This window comes from Pleuronectes platessa, chromosome 5 (genome assembly GCF_947347685.1).
Source record: "Pleuronectes platessa chromosome 5, fPlePla1.1, whole genome shotgun sequence".
NCBI classification, from domain to species: domain Eukaryota; kingdom Metazoa; phylum Chordata; class Actinopteri; order Pleuronectiformes; family Pleuronectidae; genus Pleuronectes; species Pleuronectes platessa.
Genome location: NC_070630.1, coordinates 19,129,014 through 19,154,209, shown reverse-complemented (window position 1 = coordinate 19,154,209; position 25,196 = coordinate 19,129,014). Strand labels below are relative to the sequence as shown.

The 25,196-nt window shown below is 41.0% G+C and overlaps 2 protein-coding genes across 11 annotated transcripts in view; both read left to right on the top strand.

The window, feature by feature from the left end:
* Positions 1-12,786, top strand: part of usp32 (ubiquitin specific peptidase 32) — a 46,990-nt gene extending 34,204 nt beyond the window's left edge. For 4 of the 8 annotated variants that reach the window (XM_053422787.1, XM_053422786.1, XM_053422782.1 and 1 more), the window contains exons 16-34: positions 313-478; positions 2,782-2,939; positions 3,682-3,763; positions 3,938-4,012; positions 4,516-4,654; positions 4,746-4,851; positions 5,094-5,267; positions 6,329-6,503; positions 6,597-6,748; positions 7,581-7,692; positions 7,817-8,016; positions 8,292-8,476; positions 9,162-9,248; positions 9,920-10,040; positions 10,280-10,471; positions 10,622-10,847; positions 10,984-11,432; positions 11,511-11,603; positions 11,746-12,786. In XM_053422787.1, coding sequence (XP_053278762.1) covers positions 313-478; positions 2,782-2,939; positions 3,682-3,763; positions 3,938-4,012; positions 4,516-4,654; positions 4,746-4,851; positions 5,094-5,267; positions 6,329-6,503; positions 6,597-6,748; positions 7,581-7,692; positions 7,817-8,016; positions 8,292-8,476; positions 9,162-9,248; positions 9,920-10,040; positions 10,280-10,471; positions 10,622-10,847; positions 10,984-11,432; positions 11,511-11,603; positions 11,746-11,919 — 3,066 coding nt within the window. In that variant the 3' untranslated portion in view covers positions 11,920-12,786. The remainder of the gene's footprint in view (positions 1-312; positions 479-2,781; positions 2,940-3,681; positions 3,764-3,937; positions 4,013-4,515; positions 4,655-4,745; positions 4,852-5,093; positions 5,268-6,328; positions 6,504-6,596; positions 6,749-7,580; positions 7,693-7,816; positions 8,017-8,291; positions 8,477-9,161; positions 9,249-9,919; positions 10,041-10,279; positions 10,472-10,621; positions 10,848-10,983; positions 11,433-11,510; positions 11,604-11,745) is intronic. The other 4 variants (XM_053422788.1, XM_053422785.1, XM_053422783.1 and 1 more) reach the window with 2 other exon arrangements.
* Positions 12,787-17,364: 4,578 nt separating this feature from the next.
* si:ch211-167j9.5 (tyrosine kinase receptor Cad96Ca) lies at positions 17,365-24,901 on the top strand. 3 transcript variants are annotated; one of them, XM_053423659.1, is made up of 12 exons: positions 17,365-17,735; positions 17,887-18,047; positions 18,128-18,227; positions 19,491-19,698; positions 20,229-20,367; positions 20,630-20,728; positions 20,896-21,056; positions 21,163-21,300; positions 21,743-21,854; positions 22,623-22,722; positions 23,631-23,730; positions 24,074-24,901. In XM_053423659.1, exons 2-12 carry the CDS (start codon positions 17,987-17,989, stop codon positions 24,185-24,187), a joined length of 1,332 nt encoding a protein of 443 aa, XP_053279634.1. In that variant the 5' UTR covers positions 17,365-17,735; positions 17,887-17,986; the 3' UTR covers positions 24,188-24,901. The 3 variants fall into 3 exon arrangements, with proteins under 3 accessions (XP_053279634.1, XP_053279635.1, XP_053279633.1); XM_053423660.1 differs by having other exon boundaries at positions 17,368-17,735; positions 17,939-18,047; positions 21,746-21,854; XM_053423658.1 differs by having other exon boundaries at positions 17,369-17,735; positions 17,939-18,047.
* Positions 24,902-25,196: the final 295 nt, after the last annotated feature.

Genomic DNA, 25,196 nt, shown 5'->3' with positions numbered 1-25,196 from the left:
GATGCAAGATGACAGTCACCAAAACCATGCACTGCTGACTATTGAGTTACCTTAGTCCATGTCAGCTTTTGGTTTATTTGAACAAAGTCTCTGAGATCCAATTATATACCTAAACTAAACTAACTAAAAGGCAATATTGTATTTTCTTTAGTTTGTTTCAGCCAAGGGAAATAAGTGCAGGAGTGAAAGTGACCTTACACAAAACCCTGGTGACATGTTTCTGGTCTGATCTGTGCAGTCAGTGGTTTCATGTAAAGTAGGGAAGAAAAGTTGTAGTGCAGCAGCTTGAAACTTTGTCTCTCACCCATGCAGGTTATCCTGGAGAGCAAGACTGGCCACGCAGAGCTGGAGCTCTATCCCCGCTACGTCCTCTTCCTCCGCCAGCAACCAGCAACGCGCTCCCCACAGTCCAACATCTGGGTCAATATGGGTATGACCAGCCTGCGAATGTTCCCTCCACATATAAACCCCCCAAGAGGTAACGTAAGCCTGCAGCAAGACCAGAGCAAACCGTCAAATGCTTCACTGAGCAACCCTGCATCCCCCGTTTAATCCTCCTTCAGTGGACTGATCCAGCTCAGGCAGCGCTCTGGAGTGGGCTTGAGAATGAACAGCCCATGAAGGGGAATTACTGCTTATCACTATAAAAGATGAATAATTCAAAATTGCCAGCCTTCACAGACCTTGCCATTCACGTATTAGTTTTGACAATCCTAGTTATAGTGCTCTACAATGATAGCAGTATTTTAAGTGTTATACTAAAATAATGAAAATGTTTAAACCCTATGGAAAACACATTGGAACAGAAATATCTTTTCTCATCCTTTCAGAATGTGGACATTTTCCTATCATGTTTTTACAAAACAACAAAAAAGTATCCATAATTGACAAAAGCAAATCCTTCATCCCATGTAATTTCGAACACTAACTGGCCCTTATTTTGAATACAAATTGACATTGCCACAAGTGGAAAGACTGACATTTTAGGAGGAATGTTCGTTACCTCAGATGAAAATCTTTACTCTCCATCATCATCAACCTGCCCTTGTCCTTCCTTGTCCCTTAAAGGTGGAGCTACAGAAGTGCACCAAAATCTATGATGAACCAGATCATAGAAACTCCACCAAATCACACACATTCTGTCCAAACTTCTTCATTTACCTTTTACAATAAATACATTTGATATAGAAGAAAACACTAATACAGTACCTTTTTATTTCAATTAAGTTGTAAAAAAATTTACGCACTCCTCTAGATATATGAATGATACATGAAATTGGTGCATCAAAAAATGCAACATTAAAGAAAGTAAAAAAATGAAGCAACAAAGATTAAGCAAAAACCATAATTGAAAAGGGGGCATAATGTTGCTGAGTATTCATTTCCTGTCACATTGTTTCATGTAGTTTGCTCTCCACAAAATTAAGCAATTTAGTATTTATTCACAACGGAAGTTGTAAACACACATCCACTCACTCCCACAATAACTGAAAATGAACGTCTCCTGGGTTTATTCTTATCCCTTTGCTTGATGTCTAAATGGATATCATGGACAAGTATGAAGTGAAAATGCGTGATTGAAAAAGAAACTGGATGACAAAGCACTGAGCAGAGACATGCAGAGTTGCTCCAGTATAATCAGATTGTGGATGGCATCAGCACTCAACAGGAGAGCGCTGATCCAAATCCCGCCAACATATCAGCTTTCAGGCCACAGACCTGAGTCCCCAGTGGAGCCTTGTCCTCCACAATGACTCACTCTCTGTCTGAGCAGCTCCTTGTCATTGCTCGGCATTTAGACCCTCGCCTAACTTGTGGTAAAGTATCAAATATAGATCGAACAGCATTCAAAAAGAGCAGAGGATGTTTTTTCTCTAGTGGTATAATTGAATGGCAAGTCTGTGTTGTTGGTGTAGACTACGTGATGATTTACACTTTGTAGCATATTAAAACTATTACTTTAATCAAATCAACATCAATGAAATTAATCTTTTGTATTGATTTAACAGGACTAATATTGATTGGTTTGCATTTGATTTATTCTAATCTTTGTCCACTAAATTGATTGACCAATCAAGTTTGCTCTGACTGATAAAACTGCCCTTTTCTTGCTGCTTCCTTACAATTAATCCTCAGTCAGCTGAGTGCTGTCGTTAGTATCCATGTGCATGTGGGTACATTTTGTCAATGATTACTTGCATCTGTAGGCATCTTCTGGGCATAAGACCATGATTATGGTTGCCATAGCAACCAATCAGATTTAGGCATGTACTTTTGTCATTATCAGGGTTCTTACATGGAAAACCTGGGAAAGTCATAGAATTTTAAAATGTGTTTTTCCAGGACTGGAAAAGTCATGGAAAAAAATAAAATCCCCAAAGTTTTGGAAAAGTCATGGATATTTGTTATGTTCTTATTTTCATGACGTTCATTTACGCTGAGTTTTAAATAATTAATATGCTTTTAAAGAAATACACTCAAAATATAAGCAGGCATACTTGGGTTTGTGTCATTTAAGGTATACTGTATGCCTTGGAATTCTCATTGTTAGTTTAAATACTCCTTTATGTCACTTTTTAGCTTATACACCGAGATTTCACAAAATGTTCGGTCAGGGAAATTTGGTTTAAAGTTATTGAAAAGTCATGGAAATCCATTGGTCAAAATGTGTATGAACCCTGATTATGACTCGAGAACGTTTTAAAATGCAGAAAAATTGCAGTTGGTATTGTCTAGCCATTACAAAGACAAATTAATGTCCTGTCTTCTTGTACAATCCAGCAGGTAATGTTCCATCCCCCAATGCTCCTCTCAAGAGGGTGCTGGCCTACACGGGTTGCTTCAGCCGTATGGCCACCATCAAGGACATCCACTTCTACCTGTCCCAGAGACTCCGCATCAAGGAGGAGGACATGCGACTGTGGCTCTACAACAGTGAGGTGGGCCACAGAGCTGTCACTACATTCCCCATCACATCTACTGGGGGTTTCACACATCTTTTTTGTCGTATATTGGGCTTAATATTAGCTATTTATCAGCCTGTATTTTGGTACAAAAGTTCCCATGGTTGTTGATGCTGTGTGCAGGAGGGATGGTCTTAGCTTGACCCCTTTAAGTGGTCACTACACTCCCTCACCACTACTGCTATACTGCAAGGCATTTTACTTTGATTTGTTTGCACTACTACTACTAATCTGATTAAAGGTTAAGTGTGTACAACATGTCGGCCTCCATAAAGAGGAACCGCACTAGATGTAACATCACTTGGATTATTTTATATTCAATTTCTGCCAATAGATTCTTTGACCTAAATATAACACGCTGAACGTTTAACATTGTTTTGAAATGTGAGTCATGTGAGCAGAGTATACCCTAAAACAATTGATATGGTACATAAACTGCAATGGGACATAAGGGACCTTTTATAAGACAGGACCACAGGGTTGCACAGCGATGCAGGTACATTTTGTTGACACACTTGAGTTCTATAAAGTCACAAACAGATACAGTTTAGGAACACATTTGCAGTTCATCAAATGAATTGCAGGTAGTTTGTTTTTATCTTTTTTGTTTAAATCCTCTCCGTGAAATAAAGAATATTATGTATATATGATACTGTTTTTTTCTCAATTAGTTTAATAAACATTTGGGAATATGTTTTTTCTCCTCATTGTTTTGCAGAACTATCTCACCCTCCTGGATGATGAAGATCACACACTAGAGAGTCTGAAGATCCATGACGAGCAGCAGCTAGTTATAGAAGGTATGAAACACATCCCTTTTTTCTATTCAGATTCTCTTCAGGATAAGCAAAAATCCTTCTTCAGAGTTATAATGAACATATATCTTTATCAGTAATAGGTCATTCTGAATACTGGTACATGAAATTGGGATTGAAATGGTTTAATGAGAGGAATTTCTTACTCTTCTGCCACAGTCAGGAACAAAGATATGAGCTGGCCTGAGGAGATGTCTTTCATTGCTAACAGTAGTAAGATGGACCGACACAAAGGTAAGCTGGTAGACACGGTCATGGTGATCTCACTGCTTTTGTACACAAGCAGATCCTGAAAAGATTGAGGTTAACAGAATATTAGAGAAATGCATTTCCCCCAAATCTGCACAAATAATAGGGAGACAATCTAAAGCTTATATTGATGTCATGCAACTTTCCTACATTTTATCCTATCAGGGCCAGAACAAAAGAGAGAGAGAAACAGGTTTAGAGTATTTTGAAAATACTTTTAGAATAGTTTAAAATGTTGTTAATAATAATAATAATTTATTATACGTAGTTTTTGAAAACCATGTATCATCCAAAAACAGTTTGGCCCTAATGTGGGTTATCAATTTTACTAATTTATTCTTCACATTTTTGTCATATATGCAACAGGAAGGGTCATAAGTAGTAGTATAATAAACACATTTGTCATCATGATTCCGTAGATTCCATTGTTTTGCCTCTTTCGGCTATTTCTGTAAATCTGATCAGTGTGTCCTTGTTCATTAACGCAGTTCCCACAGAGAAAGGAGCCACTGGTCTCAGTAACCTTGGCAACACCTGCTTCATGAACTCCAGTATCCAGTGTGTGAGCAACACCAAGCCACTCTCAGACTACTTCATCTCAGGGAGACACCTCTATGAGCTCAATAGGTGCCACCTAAGTGCAGCACTTTTTGTATACATCTTGCCACGATTGTTCAGAGCTTTTCATTTTAACGGGCCTGTGTTGGTGCATTTGCAGAACCAATCCCATTGGGATGCGAGGTCACATGGCCAAGTGTTACGGCGACCTGGTGATGGAGCTGTGGAGCGGCACACAGAAGAATGTGGCTCCCCTCAAACTCAGAGTGAGCAGTTTCATCAGTCTTGAGATTGAACAGTCTGCCATGCAAAGCTTTTGTGTAGAATCTGTGTTGAAGTTGTAATTAACTGTTTCTATAACATTTCTACCCGCTGAATGCCTTTTTTTTTTTTTACATATTTGTGCAGTGTCTCAGAAATAGAAGACTTTTTGTCTTTAAACATACGTTTAAAAATAAAGTTAAAATACAAATACCTTATCTATATGTATATATAACTTCCTCTTCAGTGGACAATAGCAAAGTATGCCCCACGGTTCAATGGCTTCCAGCAGCAGGATTCCCAGGAGCTGCTAGCCTTCCTGCTGGATGGTCTACATGAAGACCTAAACCGAGTCCATGAGAAACCTTACGTGGAGCTGAAGGACAGTGATGGTCGGCCTGACTGGGAAGTGGCCTCTGAGGTCAGTCACATCGCTGATCAAAGACAGCTATCTACAATTACAATAAGCACTATATATATATGTCGCTGGGGCATCATGGTCTAGGTCTTCAAGATGTAAAAGGAAAAAAGCAGGACGCAGCTCTTAGACATCATTAAAAAATGATGCTCTTCATAATTACATAACTTAAGAATCAGCGGGTTTGGCTGTCATACTGTCTTGCTGCTGATTAGCTGGTTAACATAGTAGAGCATTAGGTCAGAATAGTCAGAAAGAGAGTTATAATAGAAAGAAAGAACATAATAAAAGAAAAATAGAATTATACTAGAAAGAAAGAAGATAATAATAGAAAGAAAGAGAATAATAATACAAAGAATGAGAGTAATTGCAAGAAAGAGGGTAATAATAGAAAGATTGAAAGAAAGTTTAATGATAGAAAGAAAGAAGGAGTGTAATGGCTAAAAACCAAAGAGAGAGCAATGGCATGAGGGAAAGAGATTCATAGTATGTAGTCCTATTTCTGCCTTTTACTCTCAAAATGAATGCTGCAAAGAATCAAGTGAATTGGACAGAGTGTGAAATCTGCTGTTTCATGAAACGTATTCACATATTTAGTGTTTCAGTGAACAATGTTTATGGAGGCCTGTGTTTAAATGTTCAAAGACAACGGTCTTGTCAACTCACACATACTATCTGAGTATATTTCAGACTTAACTGTGAAGGTCAGTGGCGACCTCTGATAAAGGAAACTTGTTTTTGTAGTTGCTGTGGATAAGGCCACTCACAACTTCTCTGAATCAGTTGTGCATGTAGCCTCCCTCTCCTCTGAGATATTTTGTGTTAATGAGCCGTAACATCCTCTGGTGTCCACTCTGAAAGTCAACGGATGAGGATAGAACAGAGGAATCGATACCAGCCAGTCCATCAGCTGCGCTTTCCTTTAAATTGGTAATGGAGCTGTATTGATGTTCTGTTTGATTCTGGTTGTCCTGAGGGGAGGGATTTGCAGGATTAGTGGTGTGTGATCCCCACAACCCATTGTGTTAATATGTGTGTGTCTGTGTGTGTGTCCATGCCTCCAGGCATGGGAGAACCACCTGCGCAGGAACCGTTCCATCGTGGTGGATCTGTTCCACGGTCAGCTCAAGTCCCAGGTGAAATGTAAGACCTGTGGCCACATTAGCGCTCGCTTTGACCCTTTCAACTTCCTGTCACTACCCCTGCCCATGGACAGCTCCATGCATCTGGAGATCACAGGTGAGGAGGCTGGAAGACGGGGAAAGAGACTCTTAGACTGAATTTCTTTCTTGTAATTGCACGACTGACCCTTGCCATGTTGTATGTTTGTAGTTATTAAACTGGACGGCTCCACACCTGTGCGCTATGGCCTGAGGTTGAATATGGATGAAAAGTACACAGGACTAAAGAAACAGCTGAGTGAACTTTGCAGTCTGAAGCCGGAGCAGATCCTTCTGGCTGAGGTCCACACCTCCAACATCAAGGTACTGAGACTGACTCACAACACTGGAAACACAGATTTACAACACAATTTGATATTAAATTAAAGTTCATTAAAATCCAATCTGACTTAATTGTCATTTTACCAGACATACAAAAAAGGAAAAGAAGAAAAACACAGAACATGTGAACAGCACCATCCTCAGGCAGGGAGGGAGAATAATAACAACTTCAACACACTCAAATACAACAGGGCAATACCAGGTCAAGACATGTCAGCTGATGATACGTTCTCTGTCTTTTCAAACCCTGCGGTAACACTCCTCTAAGCAGCTGCTTTGTAATGAAGCTAAGTGATGCCCACAGAGCAGTGGAGGCTATACAAATGTATCAAAGTGCTTCCAAGTTAAAATGTCCACTGTTCAAATGCAACTGTGGAAATCAAGACAAGTTCTGGATGAGAAGAAATCTTCTGGACTAAAGTGCATGTATCTGCTGTTGTTTGCAGGGGTTGGTATTTACTTTCTTCCTTCCTCCAGGAGTCACTGTTTGCATACAGTACACACAGTCCACATACACAGAGCCCAGCTGTCTTATTGGTGGTTGGGGACCATTTTGACTGAAGACATTATGGAGTGAGGGATTGAAATAGGACTCACTTTTTCAAAGACCTGTTTGAGGGTTTTTGGTTTTAGAGTTAGGGTTAGAATAGGTTTCGGTTAGAGAAGGGGGCTATGGAATGTGTTATACCATTGAATGTCTGAGATGGAAACACAAGGTTTTGTGTGTGCTTGTACTTTACAGATACACACTACTTTTGCTTGTTCAGAATTACAATGAAACACTCAGTCTGATGTAGCAATGCTTTGTGTGTAGAACTTCCCTCAGGACAACCAGAAGGTGCGTCTGTCAGTAAACGGCTTCCTGTGTGCGTTTGAGATCCCGGTGCCAGGTTCACCAACGTCCCTGAGCTCGCCCACACTGACAGGTGAGCTGGACAACTCCCACCTCGTGTTTGTATTAACATTGACTCTGTCTGAGAGGCCGCAGTTGACTAGACACTTGACAGTATTTTTCCTTTCTCTCTGTCTCTCTCTTCTCAACTTCATTAGACATCACCCCAGTGGCCAATGGCTCAGCTGCTAATGGGCACCTGGGCAATAAGTCTATCCTCATCCCTAATGGTGGGCCCAGCACTTTGGTGCCCTGCAGCCCTGACACGCCCCTCACCAGTGGAGTCGCCAACGGACACATCACACCGTTGCAGGAAAGCCCGTTCATTGGATACATCATCGCCATGCACAGGAAGATGGTGAGAGCTGTACACCATGTTTAAACAAGTGTTGTGTATAATTGTATGGATAAATGAATGGAAGGTTTTTAAACGTATAATCTGTGATAATAATTATAATTATTATGGAATTAACACAAACATCTACATAATTATTCATGCTACAAAAATAGTTTTCATTATATTATGTAACAGCTGCTTTACCAAAGTTTCCCAGCCAATGAGAGTGAGCAGAAAACTGACATGGCTGAGTCCCAGCTTACGCTTTACTTACACTTTACTTTGTCCACTTTCAGATGCGCACGGAGCTGTACTTCCTGTCATCTCAAAAGAATCGGCCCAGTTTGTTCGGCATGCCCCTCATAGTTCCCTGCACTGTCCACACCAGTAAGAAAGACCTGTATGACGCCGTCTGGATCCAAGTCTCCCGTCTGGCCAGCCCACTCCCACCACAGGAAGCTAGTAACCATGCCCAGGACTGGTAGGTTGACACTTTCCTCCCCTCATTTGTTATGTATTCTCTACATGAACAATATAAGTTTTCCCTGACGCCACAATGATATACTAGTATCTTTTTGCTGAAGTAACCAAGGAAGGTGACACAGATCCTTTCCATCTGACTGGGGGGTATTTACTAAAATGTCAGTGTTCTTATAAATATTGATTTTTATTTCCATCATTTTTTTTGCTCTATATTGATAAACATTTGTCTGAGACACCAGCTCCTGAGATGAAGACACAAGTTGTGTTTAGTCTGAACAGAAAGAAACGGAGACTTTAAGAAACAATGACACATTCTTTTCATGACTTGACTCCAGCGGTGAAAGCAGAGCATAGCTAACACTTAATGTATCAGTTCGACCTTGTCTTCACTCAAAAGAAAATAATTCCCTGTCTTTCTCATTCTCAGTATTTTTCCACAAAGCAACTAAATGCTGACGAGAACATCTGATCTCTGTTGTATCTATTTGTGTGAATGGTTTATGGCCAGAGCTGATTCACATAGCCTTGTTGCTGATCTAGCATTTACTTGGGGTTCAACAAACTGCTGAATAACTCCTCACATACATAAAACAAATAAATGGTTTTGTAACACAGACAGTAAGCCTGACATCAGAAGAAAACTAATGGTTCATTCTGTCTCCTCCACATCTGTGAACCTGCAGTGATGACAGTATGGGCTACCAGTACCCCTTCACTTTGCGGGTCGTGGGTAAGGATGGTAACTCGTGTGCCTGGTGTCCCTGGTACAGGTAAGATTTCTTTCATGCAGACGTTGTTCTTACACATTTGGTACTTGGGAGACGTTGTCTAGATTTGTGAATGTAGATAAGAAATTAAATATGTTTCTTTCAGCATATTTATTCGGAGCATATTGGCTGTTTATTAGTCATTATAAAACCCTTAATTAATGTTGTATCTTGCATAACCATATTCCAAATTCACCAGATTATTAACATAGAGTTTTCCCTCATACACACATCTTAATTACTACTCATTGATAGTAAGTAAGTAACTTTTTTAATATGCTCTGCCCAGTATCGTCCTTATACAGCATTTTCCCTTTATAACATTTAATAAATATGATCTTTCCTGTGTACCAATTATGTTGATGATTTAAACATAGCTGCAAATTAAGTCTTTCTAACTCATAATATTTTGTGAGGAGTTTTTTATCAATAATTCACAAGGATTTTGTCACTTTTTTAATATTCTTAATGAAATATTTCTGAATCGGACCACTGGTGCTTTTATTTTGAAACAACTGGCTTGAGCACACCTTGGAAGTTAACAGTGAATTTATGACGATAAAAGAGCTAATATGCTCCTATTGATTCAAACAAGGATAGTTTGTAATGGATTCGCTCCAGATATCTGTGCCCAGGTGAATGTTTGTACTGCAGCTGCATCTTTATGTTTCCAGGTTCTGTCGAGGCTGTACAATAGACTGCACAGAAGACAGAGCCTGTGTTGGGAATGCTTATATTGCCGTGGACTGGGACCCCACTGCCCTGCACCTCCGCTACCAGACCTCCCAGGAGAGGGTGAGACTTGAATTCACATACGTCACTGTGTGGGACATCACAGACTTGCATTCAATTTATGTAGACTTACTCTAACCATAACTGACCACCTTGAGGGAAACGTTAAATTAGATTCAGAGATCAACAGATTCGATTTTGGACCATAATTCGCACATTTTTCTTTCTCTGTATTGATGAATCGTGTACTGTGAATACATCCTCACTCCATGCAGTCTCATCACATCATGGTCTCTCTGCAGATCGTGGAGGAGCACTGCAGTGTGGCGCAGTCCCGTCGGGCCCAGGCTGAGCCCATCAGTTTGGACAGCTGTCTGAAGGCCTTCACCAGTGAAGAGGAGCTTGGAGAGGATGAGCTCTATTACTGTTCCAAGTGCAAGAACCATCGGCTAGCCACGAAAAAACTGGACCTCTGGAGGCTGCCACCTATTCTGGTCAGTGGCACAATTATAAGACTCTGTCGGACCTGAGCTCTTGTCTAACTGTTCTTACAGTTCTTACCTAGAGCTCTGTGTGGTCATCAGTATTATCAATTACCTTTGCATCAACAATAGGACAACCCTGTTTGTGTGTCTCCTCACCAGATTGTCCACCTGAAGCGCTTCCAGTTTGTTAATGGTCGCTGGATCAAGTCCCAGAAGATTGTCAAGTTCCCGCGGGGGAACTTTGACCCCAGCGCCTTCCTGGCTCCCAGAGACCTGGAGCAGCACTGCCTCCACTCACGTAGTGAGAGTGAGGATCTACTGAGGGTCGGAGAAGACAACCTGTCCTCCATCTCTGCTCCTGCTGGCTTCTGCAACCTCCCCAAAGGTACCACATGTTGCTCATTACACTGTGTGTTTGATGATTTCTTGAGAGCCTGAAATAATGTTGAACTAAAGCAATTTTAGTATAACTGAACAGAGCAGTTTATCACCAAGCTGCTTCACCCGTGGTCTCCCAACAGCCTCCCCTGCCTCGAGCAGGAAGTCAGCTCCTTCTCTCAGCCGGACCAGCAGCCCCTCCAGTAGCCCAAAGAGCGGAGGGCGAAGGCCTGGCCGACTACGCCTGCCTCAGCTGGCCAGCAGACACCGCCTGTCTAACAGCAAGGAGAACCTGGATGCAGTTGCAAATCCGGAGGCTGAGCCTCGGGAGGATGCTCCACAGGCAGACACAGAGGGGAGTGCAGTAGCAGGGGTGATGGGCCTTCCTGGATCAGCAGAAGCAAACGCATCAGAGTCAGTGTGCAGTACTGAGGCATCCAGCAGCCACTGTGATGTGGTCTTGTTGAACGGTGATACCAACGGGATGAGCTCAGACTGCAGCACCGAGAGCAACATGGATGCCGACAACTCGCTGCTTCAGCACAGAGACAACATGTGTCTGGACGACATCTACAACCTCTATGCAATATCAGTAAGTCACTGCCATACGGATAGTTATAATAGACTTACTGTTTTCAAATCTAAATATTGTTGTGATTTATTTTCTCAGTGCCATTCAGGAATCATGGGAGGAGGCCACTATGTGACGTATGCCAAAAACCCCAATGATAAGTGGTACTGCTACAACGACAGCAGTTGTAAGGTAAAAAACAGTTAATATGTTTGTATTTCAAAGTATACCTTTCATTACTTATTTACTTTAGGCTTAACTTGGTTAAACATACAATGTCACACTCACACAACAAACAGAACTCAACTGTGACACTGTTTTTCTGTTTGTTTAGGAAGTGCCCTCGGAGGAAGTCGACACCGACTCAGCCTACATTCTCTTCTACGAGCAGCAAGGTGTAAACTACTCCCAGTTCCTGCCAAAGATCGATGGCAAGAAGATGGCCGACACCAGTAGCATGGACGAAGACTTTGAGTCTGACTACAAGAAATACTGTGTCCTCCAGTGATGGCGCATTGTCTTCGATCAGCCAGCACTACGCCTGCTCTCTGCTGCCCCCTGCTGCTCTGGGCAGGAAGCACCAGACATTCTGATCAATCTGAAGAATTCTCACAAACTGCTAATGACCAGAGTCAGACAGCTCTCTCTGTCTTTAGGGATGCGTCGCAGCACTTTCTACACTTGATCGCAAACATGGTTTAGTGCAAAGGTTTGCCCAGACAACATGGAAGCCCCGTTGAAAGCACTAAACTGGTGCACTTTGCTCAACCCCTGCTCCCCTTCCTTCCTCTCCTACTCCTCCTCCTCCTCCTCCTCCTCCTCACGTGAAAAACATCCGCCATAACATGTAACATATACTCGCATACTAACACATCTCTGAATGTATGCCAGTATGGCAAAGTCATGAAGTGATGTTGCTTTGTTATTGTGCATTTATCATTTGTGATGTCAGAGTGGAGAAAAAGACAACTGGAGTCAACGTGTGATCTGAGCCCGGATATCTTACCTGCAGAAGGAAAATAGTAAGACTACGTAATGCTTTCTATTTGTAAATGCACAGCCAATGATTGAAGACCCTTTTAATGCCAAGTGTAAACAGAGCCCAAACCGTGTGCGTGGATGTCACATTTGGTACCACAAGTCAACATGACGATGGAATTTGGTGTCTGGTAAACTTTTAAAAAAGTGGTTCTAGTAGTGATTGTGTCTGAAAGGAAGATTTAAGTCGTATGCTACCTCATTGCTTCTTGCAGCCGCTCAGCCACTTGTACCCTAAAAGTCTGACAGTATTAATAATATAAAATGCGTCCTTCCTGTAGGAGACATGGTACAAACATTTCACCCCAACCCAATAAATCTGCCCCCCCTTATGGGGGTAATCTGAAATTAGGCGCTTTTGCCAAAACTGTTTCATCCTGTAGCTGCCATATATCAGTGTTGATTTGTCCAATGTTGATCTGTGTGTATCCATAACTTCGCTGAGAATCTCTGAAAAGCTTGAGCAGGAATCTTTGATTTGCTTAGGACAGGTGCCATTATTTCAGAAGAGACATGCTTATATCATAATCAATACACAATATATGTTTGATATTTCTTTTCTTTTTATACTGCACTTTTTTTTTTTTATAGATTTGTTGTTTTGAACACAGACCTCAGGAGCCCCTTCAGGTCAGGGATGATATTTATCTCAATGCCACACTTAGAGCAGTCAGGCTCATCTCCACAGCTCTGTCTCCACATGTACCTTTCACCCACTGCAGGTGAGATTCAAACCCGTCCGTGACACTAATATTCGCCCCCTCCCAAATAACAAAGGAGAAAAAGAAGTGATCCAAAATTAATTCACCTTCATTTTAACATTGTTACTTAAAGAGTAATTTTAAAGACTGCTCCACAGATTTAGCATCACACTCCTCTAGCACCCCTGAACTTACCTGGACAGCTTAAAAAACAGGAATCCAAATCTGTGCAGCAGAATCAAAGAGGTTGTCTTTTTTTATTCCACAGATTCTTAGTTATAGTCAAAACCTGGCTTCTACATCACCTACAGTACAATTAAACTTAAGTTAGCTGCTAGTAGCCTCACATCTGAACTCTCCAGGAGACACGAGGAGCAGGCTACAGAATCAGAATCAAGCTCTCTTCTTTCTAAATCCACTCCCAAGATTTTCTAAATCATATTCTTCAGCTCAATCGCTGTAGGTAAAGAAGGAATGAGAAGACTGATCCCTTAAATTGAAGTTAAACATATGCCCAACATATCGCCCGAGTAGAAGATGGTCCAGTAGTAGTAGTAGTGGTAGCAGCTGTAGTGTTCCTGGTGTTGCTGATGGCTGTGTTTCCACTTAGCTGAACCTCCAACCACACTCACAGTGTCATGGAGTAAGCCTGTACATCCCTGCAGTTGGGTGAGAAGTTGACTTTGCTAAATATCTTTTGAAGCTTCAGTAACACTGGATTACTAACTGGGTAGAGGGGCCAGCTCCACTTCCAAGACTCTTATGGCCCTAAAACTAATTTAATAAACTGCTAATTTAGTTGATACTATGTGAAGTTAGATATGAATTTATTTGACAAAGGCCTCAGGAGGTCCTGTGTCCAATCTAGTTTTAATACCTTCAGTATTTCACCTGTCATTATAATTGTATTTCTGAAAATTATTTTTGTTGAATCTATCTTTTATTAATTTATCATAAACTAACTTTATTCCTGTTCTTGTTCATTGGTTAATCTGGTCCCATGGACCCAGAATAGAAGTTATGTCTATCTGAACTCATTGGTAGGTGATTTGGTATAGTGAGAGACAGTCATTTAAATTAATCCCTAGGGTTATGTAATGTATCATATCATCATCCCACTAGATTTCAACAAATACAAGAAAAAACACAACACAACTCCAGTACTTGAAGTAAAGGAAACTATAACAACATTTCAGATCGGCTGATGATTTAAGTTGTTTATTTATACTTAAAAACTAACCAAAGTCCGTTGAATCTGTTGAGAGCTAAAGCATCTGTCTGGACGGTAGTTATATCTGTTATCTTATCGCTCATCACTGGACCCAACAGTTAGATAATATATATCATTTTTTTCTTTTTCTTTGTGCTGAATCTAAATACCCGTTCAATGTAAATTCTAAACTCTGTTGCTCCTCTTATCTGGAGGTTTGATGTGACTGTTGAGGTTAGTTTGTAATGAACAAACGCATGTGTTGCTGTGCAGAGTCCTGCAGCAGAGATGATTCTGCTGTGTGGGACTCTCATCACTGTGAACAGACTGCGGACAATTTCCCACTTTGTCTTCTAGATCACATGAGATGGATCGTTGTGTTCTCCCCTTTTAGCTGCTGTATTTATGAGAAGGTGGTGTCATTATGGACGTCTGTGAGTGGAGAGATCTCTGTCACTGTTCCCTTCTCTTGCAGATTACGTTTATTGAACAAATGGAAATGTACATACAAGGGCTCTCCTTGAATGAGCTCTTTTTTTCCTCCCTCCTTTGCACCGAGCTGTAGCCCCTGTCCAGTTTCTGTCCGTGTTTGTCATCACATGGCTCAAAGGGAAGCATTTAACTAAGGATCTGTCTCTCAAGTCCCCAATTGGAAATGTTTGCTTCCTTTAATGTTGCAATAGCTGTCAACTTATTTTACTCCCCTCTGGCCCCTAAACAACTACTTGTGTGATTCTATGCTTACTACACACGTGGCTTCAACTGTATCAGCAAAAATACAATGTTTATAGTTGAGGGTAATTTCCGCACAACTTTTATAATCCCGGAACATAGATTTTTCGGCCCAACAGAACTGAGCTCTGAAGCTGAAACTGGGCAAACGCAGATCCTGTAAAACGCGGGGCTCAAATCTGAAACGCCTCCCCTCTCTAGAACCCCCCCCCCACCCCACCCCGCCAGAAGAAAGGTTCAGGGTCGCAGACAGTGCAATCTACTACTGAGCTATCTGTCAGTGTCTGTAGCCTCTTTTTATTTAAGTTCATTTCTGTTGGATCTGAACCAGACGTGTTAATTTAAAGAAATTTTTTTAAGGTGTTTGTTGAAAGAAAGTGACGTTGCACTGACATGAAAACATGTACATAAAAATGTGTTTTGTAAATAAGCCAATGAAAAGTATGTATTTGAATATGAACTGTACAAAATACTGTACTTGTAGTTGTATATGGAGTGATACTGTTGATCTGTAACAAAATATCCAACAAACAAATTAAATTCTGCAGAGCAAAAAATGACAGCAGACTGACATGTTTTCATTTGTGTCCGGGGGGGGGGGGGGGGGGGGGGGGGGGTAAATGCAGTTTTTGTTGTAAAAAATGATGGGAGTGTGACTGTGGGACTGACACTTACCTGGTTGGTCGGCCCATCACTGTGCTCTGTAAACTGATGGATTACAAGAAGAGTTGGTACAGACGTTCATGAATTATACCTTCTGGCGATCCATCATCTTTTTTTCAGCCAAGGTGAACCTGGTGCTATGGCTGCTTCAGAGCTGATTCAGCTTCACCTTTTAAGAACACAGCTTTTCAAGGAGCTAGATTCACCATAGAGTCTCTATACTATTTCCTTGTCACAGTAGCACCAACTTCAAGCACAGCATCAACAACAGCAGACTACAGTGTAGAATACGAACAACATCTCTTTATAAAAATGGTATAATAATAATCCCGCTTCCTGACGTAGAAAGTTCTTTCTTCTTGTCATCTAGACTAGCATAGTGTTGGTGCCAAAGTCGTACCACTTAATCTCACCAAGAGCCAATTCTTTGATATGTCAAAACACAAAGAACTTATTCGAGCAAAGCACTGGCTCCGAAAAAACCAGCCCTTCAACTGCCTTGGTGGAAAAGGGCCACATGACTTAATATCTATAGAGTCCCAAGCACGTCAATCCTTCACTTCATCCACTTTGTGAATGCATTGTGTTAGTGTGTTACGTTACATTACACCTTCTAAACATTACCATTGTCACATTGACCATGATTTTACATTATGTCAGTGTGAAGGTGTACAGCCGTCAGTGGAACCTGTGGTGTTGGTGCAATTTATCTGTAGATGAGAGAGGAAACCACACTCAGGGTCTCTGCAGCAACTTCCCCACTTCCCCTCACTGCAGAAAATATTTCTGTCCCACGCAAGTGTGAGCTTCTTTTTCTTTTCCGCCTCTTATCTAATCCTCTCTGTCTCATTAACCCATTCTATTCTGTTTCTACAGTTGAGTTCCCCTAAACTGCTCAGGAGACTTAAGTGTGATTCTTTTTTTTATATGTCTCCTATTTTTTTTCTAGAAATTCACCAGGAGAAATAAGTGAGCCATTTAACAAGTCAGAATTGAGGTATATATATATAAATATTAATACCACAAAAATTGCCTGTTACTTAACTGGAGAACATGTACAATTTTACCGTCTTAAATATTATTTTCAATGAAATACTACTTCCAAAACTTGGTCTATTTCAGTGCAATAAAGGGATCAAATCACTTGAGCTATCACTGGTATAAAAATATACAATGTTTTTTCTCTTTTAAGTTTACGTCCATTATCTATACCTCGTATTCTTTGAGGGTCCCGGAGGAGCTGGGGCCAATCCCAGCTGACCTTGGGGCGAGAGAGACCCTGGTAGGTTCCCCAGCGTATCGCAGGGCCAACATTCATAGACAAACAACCATTCGCCCACACATGTGCACCCGATTAAGGTGTGAGACATTTAGTCTCCAATGAACCAGCTGAGGTACGGCGAGCAAACCCACACAGCACAAAAAAAACATTCAAACTCCAAACAGAAGGCTCTGGGTCAAACCCAGAACCTTTGAGACTATAGTGTTAACCACTGCACCATCGTGCCCCACATAAAGTAACTGTATTCAATGATTCTGAGCATTTTTGGTTGAAAGAACATGGCTTACTTTTGTACATGATCTGAATCTATCAAAACCAGCTAAACTTGATTCATTGTGTTTTACATTTTGTTTCATCTGATACCTTCACACCTCTGATAATCCCATCACTGATCCGTCACTGCCTGTTTAAGTTATGTTTCAACGTCTGTGATAGTTGATTTGACTGCAGTGAGGTCATAAGTGGAATGTGATCCAGTGTCATGCATCTCAAAGCACCTGCTGCTACAGTGCGTTTCCTCTGCTTTTGTTGGTGGTTGACATGTGAGGACGTCTCCTGCTGGTGACAGTACAGACAGGGTTAGCACAAGACCACGTTGAGTTGTTGAGCACAATAAACAGGACAGACCCAGACGGACTGCTCCAGCTCCACTGTCGTCCAGTCAGTTTAAAGATGATCTGGCGTTCAGGTAACCACAGGTGAGATTCCGTTTTATTGTAAACATTTAATGTAAATGTATCAGCTTCATGTGTCTCCTCTGTGTGATATTGTTTGGGGCCAATTCCACCGTTGACAAAGAAAGTCCCATGTTGTCTGAGTATTTCATTTATGACCTTTCTTTCTGCTCAGCTTTTCTTTGGATCACTGATGGTATTTTAATAACACGATCGCCATCTTCCAGTGTGACGACTCGTGTCTGAGACAAAGTCCGCCTCAGTGAGCAGACCATATGATGGGTGGTAATAACACCAGTGAAGACAAAGGCTTGAATCAGCCCTCAGACTTTAGAGGTAACATTTTCATCCAGCTGAGATTAGAGACACACGATGAGAGCCCGTTGGAGCTGAGTGTTTCTCTCCTACTCTTTAAGGTTTGGGGATGGACAAGACAAGACAGGTCTACTTCCTCGCTGGGGCCCTCTCCTTCACCGTCCTCACGTTCACACTGCTGGGCATCCTGTGTATCAGAAAGTAAGAGAGGTCAAAATGATTTTCCGAGGAATTTATTGGTGTCAGTGTCCTTGATTGTGTTTGTATCTTTGGTACAGCTGCACTTAGGCTTTTTATACCAAACACATAGTGCGGCCGCTGAAACATTCAAGACTGAATCCACAAGTGCAGCTACATTTGAGTTAGTACCTCAAGGTTTTCAATTACCTGTTTGAGTAGATCTTATTTTAACAGTACATCCTGTAGAGGGTTTCATATCATTCTATGAAAACTGAAAACTGAGTTTATACAAGAGTAAATATAACCTTGTCAAAGCAGGTAACAGTACGTGTGTAACTACTTTACTTATGTCTCTATTCCATTTAAGAGCCGCAGGCGCCATGCAGCAGTAAATACAAATAGAATGCAGCCACTGCTCATGTTATTGTTGCTAGTTCTTTGTGTGGTTTTCCTGTTCTGTCAAACTGGCCGCCGGCATGTGTTTCTGCAGAAACTCAACACGGGCTGACCTACCTTAACCGACAGGCTGCTGGCTTCAGACCGAACGTATATCACACTCTGGTTTCTAGTCATCACCTTTGTGGTGGTGCTTCTTCTAAACGTTTAACAGTGGTTTTGCTTTTATGTCATTATAAGCTACGAAGCATTCCCAGTGTGAGCATATTAGCATACTAATTTTGTTATAAGTGTGTTATAAGAACAGCCTCAAAGAACCACTAGCACAGCCTTGTTCACACTTTCTTTTCAATCAGTCTAAGAAACATTGTCCTTTTTGTATTTCTTTTAGTATTCCAAACCCCCCCCCCCCCCCCCCCCCCCCCCCCCCACCGCAGCTGCCTTGAGCTTCGTATAGAATCTATCCCTTGTTTAGAGAGGTGATTTAAATGATGTCTCTGATCCTCGGGCAGGGAGACCTGAGGCACCTTGACTGTAAAAGCTTAATGAAGTCACTGAAACTGTAACAACCAGCAGAGCTCTGGTCGAGGATCTGAGGCTTAGCTGAGCCGTGAAGTTCTTTAGAAATATTCAGCACAATCTTAAATCAAGTCTGTAGTAACCAGTGAAGTGCAGACGAGAAAGGCTGTTGTGATCATGTACGAACTGAAGGTACCAAAGTGCTTCTTGATTTAACGCTGAATACAATTGTTTAAACAAGATGAAATTAAGGCATACATAACCTTCTCCAATCAGACTGAGAGAGAAAACACTACATCTTGAGACAATAGAGGAAGGTACAGTGTAGAGTGCTGTGTGTTTCACAATATACACCACTTTGTCTTGTAGATATCGTTCTTTGGTTCGTACCATTAGAGAGCTGGAGCTGAGCAGGTCGGCACTTCGCCCTGTACCTCGGCTAGAGGCTCCCGTCAGGCCTGTGAGGCAGCCGCCTGCAGCGGAGGAGGAAGAGGAGGAGCTTCCTCTCCGGGCTTCCCTGCAGCACAGCAGCACAGTCAGGGCCTCGTCCAGGGGGCTGTGGAGAGGCCGGCCACAGGTACCACTACTCTGCCAACTTCTCCACGCCATCGCATGATTCAGATAGAAATATACATTTATTGTCAGATATGAGATCTATGTTAGCAATTGATTTCTGCCACCAGTCACCTGTGGACACAGCAGAGGACATGTCCCACGCATCAGAGGGTGAACTGAGCACCATGATACCCACTTACTGAGCTCTTTATTAGAAACACCACCTCGATACTGGGTAGCTCCTCACTTTGCTCTCTGTTCCTGGTTCCGTGGATTTAAGAAGATGTTGCAAACTTTCCTTGGAGATTCTGCTCCATGTTGACATGACTGCATCCCATCATCTCTGCAGATCTGTCAGCTAATGCTTTTGTGTGGAGCATATCATCACTGCAGCTCAAGGTGGAGCCAAAATACGACAGTTCTGGTGCAATGTGGACAATAATTGTGACTTTGGCCTGGGTGGTATTGATTTGTTGGTGGATGCCCGTGACACTGCTGTTCTGAAGCTGCCTCCAGCCGCCTCTGATGAATATCTTGTTTCATTTATTGAAGGTTCCTCGGTTCACTAAGGCAGATCTGAACCTGTTGCAGCTGATCAAATCCGGAAAGGAGGGCGCCTTCTACCAGGCCAGGATGACCAGAGGGACGTGTAAAGGCCACAACATGTTCACGTGCAAGATCAGCAAGGAAGGTTAGAAACACAGGGATTTCTTTTAGGGCAGTTTCTGAGATAAAAGTCACAAAGATTAACATGTTTGCACAAAACCAAAACCCATGTAGGTTGTAAGAGGGGGGTCAGCATTCCATTTACCTTTGTTAGAGACAAACTGCATGCAAAAGTGGACCATATCAAATCATTTGAAAAAAGTGCCTCATTTCACACATGGTCAAATTTTGCTAAAGTAACTTATCAATCATATTGTGCTTGATTCCTGTGTCTTTCCCCTCCTGAGGTGTCCGTTCTAAGCATGTGGACATAGAGGTTTCCATCATGAGGAAACTGGTGCATCACAAGAACATCCTGCAGTTACTGGACTGGAGCAACACTGAGGGTGAGATTCATGCAGTGTATTCTGGGAGGATGAACTTGTTCCACTGGCTGGAAAGAAAGGGGGGAAAGTCTCCTAACTTCCACTTTGTTGTACACTACTGCTCTCTGAGTTAGGACTTTGTCACCGTATCTATGAGTGTGTTTGAGTGTGTCTATTGCTTTGTGCAGATCCTTACATTCTGATCATGGAGTATGTGAGCTATGGCACTCTGAAGACCTTCCTGCAGAGCAACAGAAACCACCTGAGTGCAGATCCTGAGCTGCAGAGCCTCCTCACCATCGCCTCTTACCACATCGCTCTAGCTATGAACCACTTGCGCTCCAAAATGGTGACAACATCGCAGTCTGTCCTCTGTATGGGAATGAGTAATGTTTCAATCTCTTTCAATTTGTCCACCAAAACTAAACACATATCCGCTGTGGTCTTCCCTGTAGATTGTGCACTGTGACTTGGCTCTGAGGAATATCATGGTTAACAAGTTTCCTTGGGAGGTGAAAGTGGCAGAGTTTGGCCTTGCCCGAGATTTGTCACGCATCACAAGTCGCCACGGCAGCCGCTGGCGAAACCCTCGGGTAAGACAACACGAGCCACACACAGGAGGACTCTGATAACGGTGACACTCATTTCACTTTTCTAATAGTTGATATGCATGACACCATCAGGACATTTGACCCTATCAGATGACAGGTTCTTGACATTTATTATAAATTAGCACTAAATGAAGGTTTCATTGGTAGAAAATCACCTCATAATTTCAACACTGTGTTCAACAACAGTTTCAGAAAAACATGCTGTTTAGGAGACAGACCAGAAGTAATATGACAAAATGTTTACTCTAAATTTCCACCTTCAACTCACCATGTATAATCATACTAGTATATTACAATAGTGACTGAGTCTAACACTGTTATGAGTGATTCAAAATACTTTCATACCAGGTGACATCATGTCATTTTTGTGAGGGGGGGGGGGAAGAAGAAAAATCAAATTTTCCAATATGTGTAACTTGTACAGCAGCCAGTGCCACTGCGCTGGTACCCACCTGAGTACTTCAAGAACAACTACTACAGCTTCAAGGGAGATGTGTGGGCCTTTGGCATCGTGCTGTGGGAGATGCAGACATTTGGTGAGTATACAGTAGTTATATATACATACATATATATATAATGAATAGAAGGTGTAATGTATTTTACAAAATGGCTGGTTAAAGAAAGTTAAAAAAAATTCTATACATCTCCCTTTGTCCGGATCGGTGCCACCATTTAATGGATTCTTTCCCATTATTCCACCTTGTTTAGTGGAAATATCCGGTAGTTTTGAAAAACCAAAGAAACGATTACTGACGGGGAAGGAGCAAAAACTACAAAATAAAACAGGAAACAAAGAACTCAGGGAGAACACAAATCCAACAAAACCTAAACACAATGAGACACAGGAAAAGACCATAAACAAAAGACACCACATTAATACCAAAATACAAAAATATAAAGTAGTTATAATCCCCATCAAAACTGCTGACAGCACATTTATTTTGATTAATTTCAGTGACACAAGACTTTCATTTGATTATTTCTGTGTTACGATGTAAAAGTTGACTACTCGGGATAAAGAATCATTATCCAGCCAACAGTTATTTTTGTGATTGACACAGTTTCAAACACAAAACAATGTTTCATGTTGTTGTCATCATAAGATCTCATTCACTTTGGGACAATCCTTAACTCATCTATCCACTCAAGAGCATTCAATGAAACTCATTACTTTCAAAGACAGCACGTAACTAAAGACCTGACGAGCTAAATGTATTTTAACAGTGGAAAAGTTGATTCAACCAATTTAAACTATCTGTTCTTTAATTTGTCACTGTGCTCATACGTACACTTGACATTTTCAGGTACCTTACCATACCCAGACCTGGAGTCATCAGAGGCAGTGGTGTACCACATCTGTCTTGGTCAAAAAAACACAAACCCTCAAGGCTGCAGACCAGAGATGTGAGTAAAATCTATCAAATCAAACTGAATAATAATGATTCATATATATTGTGTCACGCACGTTCATGTTTCAAAAACTTAAATTTGATATAGTTTCTCTTAAGCGCATACAATATTTGCTATATTGTAATGAATAACTATCAAATAACAAATAGTTATTAACAATTAGCAGTTTTTCACTGTTTTTCTTGTAGACACTAAACTAACAGTCAGTTATGGTCCAATCTAATCATACTCTACAGGGTTCAGCCCATGAAGTGAAGTTGATTTGCTGCTTTCCCAGCTTTTTCTCTGTGATATTAGATGTTGACCTTGTCACTGATTAATCATCATTATGTCACGACTCTGAGCTCTACGTAACACATTTAGCTTGTGTTTGGATTTGGTTTGTGTTTCATTGTTTTTCCCTGAGTTCTGTTTCCTGTTGTGTTTTGATATTATGCTCCTTGTGTGTCTCCAGCTTGATTTCCTGACTGTGACCTGTTTCCCACCCTTGTGATTGTCTGCACCTTTTCCTAATGTGTTTCGCCTTTGTTCAGCCTTGCCTCCTTGTGTATACAAGTCTGTGTGCTTCCCTTTTTCAGTTGGTCTTGTTCAACTGTACACTTTCTGCTTTTCCCCAAGTTTACTTCAAGTTTTGATCTTTCGTTTTTTGGAAAACGTTTTTTGCGATAAGTTCCTTTTCCTCGTGTTTTGCCTACAATAAATGACTCTTTGTTTTTTCACCTGAATCTGTAGCGCCTGCATTTCAGTCCTCCCTCTCCCCTTATATTGACACATTAGTCAATGAAATAATTTTTTTTCGAAATATCAGTCTGATCTTCACTAATGTCCTACATTTTAGGTTGTATCATCATCTTTATTCCCAGTTGTTCATAACATGATTTAAAATGTCTAATCCCCCTCAGACTTCATATCATGCAGGACTGCTGGCGGGAGCCATATACACTGAGACCCTCATTCACAGACATTGTCAATATGCTGGAGAACATCCTGGAAAATGATGCAGTAAGAAACAGCTGAATGGCTGAAACATGTTTCTGATCTCTTGACTTTGTTTTAATGTGTAAAATGTAGAAAAGAAACCTAATGCAAACTTCATCTAGAATATAAAACCACATGCCTTTTAAATTATCTCATGTAACACAATATCCTCAGAGATGAAAGAAATAATTCACATTTAGGAGTTATTTCCTAGAATCTAAAACATGATTAAAAAATGTTGAAGAAAAAACGAATCTTTCAATGAGGTGCTCATACAGTATGTTGCATCACAGTTTGACTATGTAGATAGTTGTGGTATTTGATATGTTGTGGGTGAATTAATACGTCCCTGTCCTCTTCTCTGCAGGATTATGTGGACATCGCGAGCCCAGGGCTTCTGGCAACAGACGAGGCTGAATATCATGACTCTAAATATCTACGAGCAGCAAGCGTCACCTTGGAGGATGAAAATCACATCTAAATAGATTAACTGCAAAATCAGATCCAGCAGTTTACTTTACATTTTAATTCAATGCACCCTGTTTAGACTGCATCTGGTTTGACGCAGGCTTTCAAGTGCTGTCTCAAATTGGGCAACTGTGAGATGATCACACATGAACAACCCATCAAAAATAAAACAGCGATAATAAATGCAACAGGAAATTGAATAATATTGCTTGGACGGTAAATGTAATGTTATTTCATGGGCTGATTTGTCACTGAAAAAAAATTATACCATGCCTCTACTTTTTAACCTTGATCCAAGTCATTTGATGTGTTGTTCATATTCTGTTTTGACACAAGTACAACAGTTTTAGTTTGACAAAAGGGATTTCTCTCTGAGGACGGACAGAAGTGAACTAGATTTCACAGGTATCCGAGCACTTAAGCAATAGTTACAACATTGATGATAGTGGATATCATAAATGGAGAAGTGTATCTATATTTAAATATTTGTAAATAAAAAAATTCTGACAGAGATAAAGGGAGCAGCAATGACAGTTGTAATGATATAGGTTTTGGTAATGATAGTATTATATGTGATCAGGCATAATGTGTATACTTATAATCATTTTTCCTCAACTTAAGCGTCAACCCAGAATACCTTTGGTTACACAACATGGGTCAGAGGACTCACTAGTTCAGAAACACAGCAGCGAGAAGAAAAACAATAAATTGACATTAAAAACAATAACATGGAGATTTCATAACATCATCATTATGTGACAACTTTTTTGTTCATGTTTCGACGTGGACAAACAGCAGCACGCTGAATGGCTCCATCCTGGATTCAGTTCGGTGAAGAAAATATGGAGACTTTAGCTGCTTTGGAGTTTGTGTTTGACCAGTCGTGAAGAAACATATTGCCAGCGTCTGCAAACTTGTAATTTCTAAGTCGTTCTATGTAAAAACTTTTCTTTTGCATGATTTTTTCCCACATAATGAGCACAAGGAGCTGTCATAACTCAATGGAACCCTCTCTTGGAGGT

Bases quoted from the DNA above. Each gene is read 5' to 3' on its own strand.
- si:ch211-167j9.5 (XM_053423659.1), top strand. From the start codon at position 17,987: ATGATGGGTGGTAATAACACCAGTGAAGACAAAGGCTTGAATCAGCCC. The intron at 18,048-18,127 runs GTAACATTTTCA...CTACTCTTTAAG, and splicing joins TCAGCCCTCAGACTTTAGAG to GTTTGGGGATGGACAAGACA. The intron at 21,057-21,162 runs GTGACAACATCG...TCTTCCCTGTAG, and splicing joins ACCACTTGCGCTCCAAAATG to ATTGTGCACTGTGACTTGGC.